Here is an 8155-nt window from a genome sequence, read left to right as displayed (position 1 = left end):
ACACACACACACACACACACACACACATCTCTGCCCCAAATCCAGTATTTTACTTAAAGAGAAATCACTAGTCTAGAGGAATTCCCTCTAAAGTCAGAAAAAAGACAAGGATGCTCATTATCTCTACTAGCACTTATTACTGAATTGGAGGTATTAGACAAATCAAAATGATGAAAACTAAAAGAGATGACTAAAGTACAGGATTTAGGTTTAAAGAACCAGTTTCACAGGTTCAGGAATGGAGGACAACCTGACATGGCAGCTGATCATGTGAAAATAAACATGGATTTTTTAGAGCTAAATATGAACCCAAAGTGAGATAAGATTACTAAAAAAGCTAATGTAATATTATAAGCAGCTATGAAGAAATTTAAGATCTAAGTCATGTGAGGTAGAAATCTTACACACCACCAAATAAGGTGTCCTGGTATTCAGTTTTAGGTGACATACATTAAGTGGGCTATTCTTGACATAATAGCTTTTCCTATGCCTCACAGCAATTTCTATTTTTAAACACTTCCCATGTGCCCGGCAGTGTATTAGATGCTTATATCTTTTTTTGCCCAATTAAAGCCTCACAACCACCCTATCGAGGTAGGTGCAACTATAATTCTTGTTCTACAAGTGAGGAAATTTAGCCTTGATGAGATTAAGTAACCATCTAGGTTAGAGAGCTAACAAAGGGAAAGACCTTAACTTAAATCTGCCTAATTCCAAAGTCTATAACCAAAATGGTGAAGTCTGAAAAGAAAGCCATAGAAAAAACATCGTTCAAGAAATCAGAGGTTTTGAGCCTCGGAATGAAAAGATTAAGGGGACACATGGCAGGTATCTTCAAATATTCAAAAGAGAAAAAAATTCTGTATAGTATCAGAAATAATTGGTGTGATTACAAGCAGGCAGATGGCAGCCCCACTGTTTAACAACAGAATGGGCTACCCTGGGAGGAGAAGCACCTGTCAGGGCTACTGTAGATGTGACTGGTACTGGGAGTGGAAGTGGACTCCATGGACTCTACCTTGACATGTGTTCCCACTCCAGCTCGGCACGCTTCAAGCAGAACTTCAGTGAGTCTACTGATCTCTTACCATACCTCGCACCTTAATTCCCAAGGATTACAAATCTTCTCTAAGCTCACACAGTACAGCTTCTTGTCACATTATCCCTTTATGTTCCACCTATGCCAAAGCCCTCACCATTACCAAAGGGTAAGAAAAACCTCACTGGAGAGGGTGCAACTGCCAAAGCGAGGAGATGCAATCAAGGCTTTGGGTAGAGGAGATCACAGATGCAGTCAAGCTTGGCCTCTTGTTGACAAGGGCATAGATACAGTCAAATGCTCTGGTTAAAGAGAACACAGGTGCAATTAAGGCCTTGGGTGGAAGAGATAGGCTTGCGCTGTAAAGGGCAGCTATTTTAATTGTCAATAGAGAAGGCAACCAGGATTAAGCATAGCATAGGGGAGGAAAAAAGCCTTTGGCAGAACAAAACAATTAAAACCCTAGCACTGAAAGACTCCACTTTGAGAAAGTATATAAGCCAGGACTGAGAATTCTGCTATTAGTCGTGAGAATTCCTGAACAAAGAAGCAGACATTTTCGGCCCAGATGGTGTGGGATGGGACTGGCAATGTGGGACACACGTTATAACAACACTGGTCAAGGGAGAAGATCCCGCATGAGAACATCAGTGCCCACTGTGTGCCCATAAAAGAAAGAGAATAACGCATCACTAAAAATCCCATTACCAACCTAAACATCCATCAACAGAGCATGGAATACACAAATTATAGCATATCAAAACAAAGCAACACTGGAATTTTTAAAATTAATCACCAAGTTTTACAGACAGGCTCTGTGTATCTTAAAAGTAGGGATTACATTTGTAGTTTTTTTAAAAAAAGTACCAGCTCAATCCATGAGTTTATACTGACAGTGACGGGATCAATGGATTCTACGTAATGCCACCAGTGTCTGGGAACAAACAGAACCTGAAAACCAAACAAAAAATGGTTAGCATAAGAACAGGACAGTTTATTTTTATGTAAGACTCAAACCCAAATTGAAGGTGCTAGGCGGGGAAATGAACTTATAGTAATATTGCTATAGGAAAGGGAAACTAGAAAACCCCATAATCTTTTTGTTAACAAGTTGCAGCATCTCTAGTCTCTGCTCTCCTTAATCCTGGGCTTTCTCTGTCTGCATCTAAATCTTTGTAAAGGATTCTGAGATTCAAATTTTTCTTCTTTTCCATTGCAAAATAGTTGTACGCATTCTGAGCAAGGGGATAGGTAAACATATAGGACATAATTTCTGTCTTCTCAAGTCTAAAATCTGGCCAATGAAAAAATAATATATAGTGGGCCGACCGAGTGGCTCAGTTGGTTAAGAGTTAGCTTAAGAGCATGAGCTCTGAGCAATAGGGCCGCTGGTTCGATCCCCACATGGGCCAGTGACGCTGCGCTTGAGCTGAGCTGCTGCTGAGCTTACCAACAGGTGACAGGATGGCTCAGCTGGTGAGAGCACGTGCTCCTAACAAGACTGACTGTTTGATGGTGGGCTACGCCTGCCCTCAGCTAAGACTGAACTCAGCACCTTGAGCTGAGCTGCCACCCGGATGGCTCGGTGGATACAGCATGCGCTCTTAACAACAATGCTGCTGGTTCAACTCACACATGGGATGGTGGCTAGGCCCACCCGCAACTAAGACTGAACACGGCACCTTGAGCTTAGAGGCCATGAGCTGCCGATGGGCAATCAGATAGCAACTGGCGCCCTCCACAACTAAGATTGAAGAACAACAACTTGGTTGGTCCCCTTCCCCAATTCCCCAACATTGTTCCCCTCCCCCAATTCCCCAATTTTAAAAAAGAATAATACATAGAAAGGTGGCATCACATAAGTGGTAAGTCAGAGGAGTGGACACTGGTACAGGAGAACTCCAGAGGTGGGAGAAGCAGTCGTGAACTAGGGAGGTCAGGGGCAACCTGTATGGGGGAAGTGTGATTTGAACCAGGGCTGGTCAAGAATTTAGAAACAGCAAAAAATGAGGACATGCCAGGAGGGAGAAGTGGCACGGGCAAAGGAGATGGGAATGCTGAGGGGCAGCAAGCAGTCTGGTCTTACTACTGCAAAAGGAGCAATGACAGATAAGGTGGGAGAACTAGTTAGGTTAGGATCTGTGGAGGGCTCTGAATTCAGAATAAGGAATCTGAATTTCATCCCACAGGCACTAGGAGCTGCTGAGAAATTTTGAGTAGGGGGATGGTTAAAATCGTGACATTATGGGAAATCGTGGGAAAAACAGGAGGTTCTTGCAGTGGTCCCATGATTAGATGTTAAGATATAAATAGGAAGATATAGTAAACAAAAGCAATGGTCAGAGTCAAGAAGGACGGCATTTGTCCAGACTCAGGATGAGATTTCCTGTGGAGGGCTGGGCAGAGCTGATGGAGATGACCTGAAGGTTTGGGGTTTCGTGTTTAGGAGACTGGTGGCAATTGCTATGGACAAGGTGGAGCTGGGAGATGGGAAGAGAGATCCGTTTAGTAGAACTGGGCACTAAAAATGACCACTGGATTTAGTCATTAGGAGGTCACGAATGTCCTATCATGAGTATACTTTCAGTAAAATGCTAAGAGAGAGAACCAGTTTGTGGTGACTTATGGAATGGGGAAAATGTAATAAGAAAACCGATAAAATAGACAGAAATGCTCGTTCAAATTTGGCTATTAAAACTGAAGAAAAAATAAATTAGCAATCACCTCATACCTACTAGAATGTTAATAATAATAATAATAATAATAATAATAATAATAATAACAGGAAATAACAAGTGTTGGTGAGGATGTGGTGAAACTAGAACCCTCATACATTTGGTGGGAAGATAAAACGGTGCAGCTGCTGTAGAAAACAGTTTCACTATTCCCTAAAAAGTTAAACACAGAGTTGCTATATGACCCAGCAATTACACTCCTAGATACCCAAGATAATGGAAACCATATGTTCATACAAAAACTTGTACACAAATGTTCATAGCAGCATTATTCATCAAAGCCAAAAAGTGGAAACAACCCAAATGTCCATCAAATGATTAACGGATAAACAAAATGTATCTCCATACAATGGAATTTACTGAGCCATAAAAAGGAATGAAGTACTGATAACACCGTACAGCATGGATGAACTCTGAAAGCATTATGCTACGTGAAAGAAGCCAGTCCCAAAAGCTCCTATTTTGTATGACTGCACTTATAAGAAATGTCCAGAATAGATAAATCTATAGAGAAAGAAAATAAATGAGTGGTTGTCAGGGGCTGGGGGGACAGGTGACGGGGAGTATCTGCTAATAGGTTGAGTTAACTTGGTCAAGTCAAATTGTTTGAGTTGGCGTACTCGCGTGTGAAGGAAGCAGGAAAGAAGCCAGCAAGTAGGGACCAAAGGAAGACAGCAGGCAGAGGGGAGAGATAATCAAGGGAATAAAATCTCCATGAGAGACGAAGAAAACCTTTCAAATTGTTAATAAAACATCAGACAGCAAATGTCAGTGTTGTAAAGGTGACCTTCCCCACTGGGCAGCAGCATTAGGTACAATACCTGTGGAAATGTTTCAGAGAGAGTTGCAAAAGCAACAGCCAGCCAGTCCTGCTTCCAAGCAAGCCATCCTCAGTTCATTCTGCCTCTTGCTGGCCCGCCAGGTGCTTAAGTACCCATGCCTTGACACTTCCTCTTAACCTGAATAAAAATGGCTGTGTGTTTTCTTCCTCCAGTCTATTCTCCGTTTTACCAGGAGGAGGAGACATGTTCCTTTCTCCGATCTTTCTAGGGCCTGAGAAGCAGAGAGCAGTGTGCAGAATCTGTAGCTGGGGAAGCTACTGCCCAACAGCAGAGCGCCAGCGCCAGGGAAGGAAACCATTCTCATTTGTATTGTGGGGGAGGGGAAGAGAGGGTCACGTGGCCCAGGGACTGAGAGAAGTTACAGCGACAGTGTCCTTTGACAGGTCATCAAGGTTTTAAAACCCCCATTTACCTGTCCTGGGCTCAGCGACACCACATGTCTTTGAGCTTTCTGGAACTGAGGGAAACGTTTGAAATCAGGATGGACAACATTGACTTTACTGAACACACTAGATTCTTCATACGGGATTCTAGTTGGATAAAGGAAAGGAGTATCTTCAGGAGGAAAGAGATGCCATCTTTTCCTAATTAAAAAAAAAGAAAAACAAATTTATACTGTAAACTAGAGATAAAACATAAAAGAAAGCGGCAGCTAGGGGCAGTGGTCCCCAGGCCCACCTCCTGTAAGTGCTGGAACCTCCTCTGCTGGAACCGGGGGAGGTCGGGCAGGACCTGGTAAGTGTCATGATGCCCCTTTCCTAGGACAGGATCCAATGTGAAAGATCATTTTTTCTTCCCTCAGATAAAAGTTGTCACAAATTGTTTCTATCCTCTGATTCTACAGCTACCCAGAATAACCCCCAGCCTTTCAAATATCTGTATTCTTAGCTTATCCAGAGCAACCACCCCATAGTTCTATCCACCAAATAGTTTCCAGACTTCTTCCTATTGGAGTTGTAAATTGCTTTAGTTAAACACTTGTTAAGTTAATCCATTAAGGAAGAGAAATGCATAAATGATGCCACACAACTATAAAGTAGTATAATACAGGAATGTTTCAAAAGAGAAAACTATAAAATGTTTCAAGTCACTTCAAACATTTTTTAAAAATGGAGGTGATAAATTTTAACTTACAAAACACCAGACACTTCAAGCTAATAGAGGTTGGGCATCAGAGACAAAGGAAAAAGAAGTGTGAAAAGGGAGCAATACAGACAGAAATACACAGATGGGGAAGAAAAGAGAAAGAGAAAAAAAAAACATCTAGCGCTGAGAAAAGCCCCAAAGCCCTGGAGTGACCCTGTGCAATTATAGTGGGGGGCATCATGTCCTTTCAGAACCAGGAAGCAGTAAGCTGCTATTTTCAAACTGAGACGTACTCATATACATTGAAGTCTCATTTTGCCTTAGAGATAATAAAGCGGCTCCATTCCACTCTACCCATGGCTAGTTGAGGAGAAGTTTCAGCATTTAGTATGTTTAGAATGTTAGAGTTGGAAGGACTCTTAAGAGATCATCAGTCTCATTTCACTTCAAAGCAGTGGAAGAGGGACCCAGCACTTGCTCAGGTCAGTCACTGAGCTAGTGGTTAGTGGGAGAACCAGAACTAGGTCACAGATCTCCTGACCTCTCCAGATCCCAGCTCCTACCTCTTCACCAGAGCTGTGTTTCCCAAAGAAAAAGCCACAAAGATAACATCCCATACTATATGGTTTGCTTGGCTTCAAATATAATACATATGCATCCTTCTTTTGTTAATCAGAGAACGTAGCCAATCATCATGTCATCCCCTGCTCAAAAAACCTCTGATGGTCCTGCAGGCTGAAAGAACAGAGAATAAGCAGTATTTGCCTGGGAGTTAAGACCTGCCTTTCTGGCCTGATTCCTCTGACTCCAACATACAAGTTGCACTGGACCACTCACAGGGTACTCTATACACCCCATGTGCTGCCAGCCAGGGCTCTAAGCTGGTCCCTCTGCCCCTCCCATCTGTGTCTTTTGAACACTCACCCATCCTTCAAAGCCCATCACAAAAGGCATGTCCTCTCTGAAATCTTCCCTAATCTTTCCAATAGGAACGTTCGCTCGTCTACTGTTCAGTTCTATAGCTCTGTGACACCTTCCTCAAGAGTATGTTCATTCTGCCACACCTCACAGCTTTCCATGGGCTTGCCTGCACTCCAACTGTACACTCTGAGGGCAGAGAGGTGTCTTACTCACCCATGTCTGTTTATCCTGTAACACAGGGTACCTGCACAGCAGGACATTCAGTGAATATTTCCTGAATGGTTATTTATTATTCCAGAGCTAGATAAGGTCAGAAGATAGGTTCTATTACAAAGTTAAACTAAATCTACATTAATTTGGTATCATAGAAAGAACCCAGGTATTTTTGGTAATGTTTTTCCAACCTGAATTTCTTTGGCTAATTTCCATATTCAGAACACATAGGAAGTGGCTACTTAAAATGATGTCGTCTCTTACCAACTTTAAGGTTACTCTATTAGCTCCACAAGGGCAGGGACCATGCACACTTGATTGACTGTTGCATCCACAGCATGTAGTATGGCACCTAAGATTTTCCAAGCCTTTTAATAAAGACTTGATGATTCAAAGAGTGGACTACCTTATACAATTTTATAACTTTTCTAAGTAGTTCACATGTGAAATCTATTCACATACTTTCTCACTGTTTCTCTTGGTTCCACTCATAATCCTTTCATGTCTAAAGGGTATGAGAACTTGGACATGGCCGTTTCTGCTTTTCCCTCTGTGCTGTCCAAAAAATGTCCTGAAAGGCCAGGAGAGGAGACTGATGTATCATTAATTTGGGGAAAGTAAGACGGCACATACAACAGCCAGAGTACATCCTCCAGTGGGAGAATGATGAAACCCTCACATAACTCCTAGAGCCAGGGACTATCAAAAGTATTACCTGGCTTAGCTTTTATGTCTCTTAGGGTTCACAGATAGATGGAGATAATTAAAAAAAAAAATACTGCATTGTGTCCATAGGTAGGTAAAAAGTAAAATTTAGAGTTGAAAGAGGCCATAAAACACCAATTGGTCCAGCTGTTCCCAAACCAGGCTCCCTGACATCCCCTCAGGGACTCGGGGGTAGCAGCAAAGCCTCGTGCTTCAACAAGCTGCTCTGCTCCTAGGTATTTAGGTTTGAAGAAAGGGTATTCCTGCTTCTAAACAAAAGTTTAAAAACACAACTGCAGGCTCTTATGTAAAAGAGCAAAGCAGAGAGCTGTCTAGCCAAACTGGGAGTAGAATCCTCAAGTTCTAGGATTAGCTTTCTGAAGGCAATCTTGAACACCGCTGAGAGAAGCTCATGGAAACCACCATTTAAACTGTTCCTCTCACTTCACACAGGAGGAAACTGAACCAGAGGTCAAGAGATCTGCCCTGGCCATAAGGCAGGCTGACAGGATAGGGCTGGGCTAAACCTTGGGGTCCTGCCGCCTACTCAGGACTCATTCCGCTTCCAGTGCAACAGATGTCTGTCTGTCTGTCTGTCTCTCTCTCTCTCTCTC

General features: G+C 42.5%; 1 protein-coding gene across 5 annotated transcripts in view; it reads right to left on the bottom strand.

The window, feature by feature from the left end:
• The window catches only part of HSPBAP1 (HSPB1 associated protein 1), a 62443-nt gene that overhangs the window by 8762 nt on the left and 45526 nt on the right, over window positions 1-8155 (bottom strand). For 3 of the 5 annotated variants that reach the window (XM_019652663.1, XM_019652645.1, XM_019652623.1), the window contains 2 exons: window positions 5029-5200; window positions 1907-1990 (listed from right to left, as the gene is read on the bottom strand). The exons of 1 other annotated variant lie outside the window; for it this stretch is intronic. In XM_019652663.1, the coding sequence (XP_019508208.1) occupies window positions 1907-1990; window positions 5029-5200 (256 nt within the window). The remainder of the gene's footprint in view (window positions 1-1906; window positions 1991-5028; window positions 5201-8155) is intronic. One more of the 5 variants, XM_019652634.1, reaches the window with a different exon arrangement.

This window comes from Hipposideros armiger, unplaced genomic scaffold, assembly GCF_001890085.2.
Source record: "Hipposideros armiger isolate ML-2016 unplaced genomic scaffold, ASM189008v1 scaffold_8, whole genome shotgun sequence".
NCBI classification, from domain to species: Eukaryota; Metazoa; Chordata; class Mammalia; order Chiroptera; family Hipposideridae; genus Hipposideros; species Hipposideros armiger.
The sequence above is the reverse complement of the archived record's forward strand: the minus strand, read 5'-3'. Positions and strand labels throughout refer to the sequence as shown.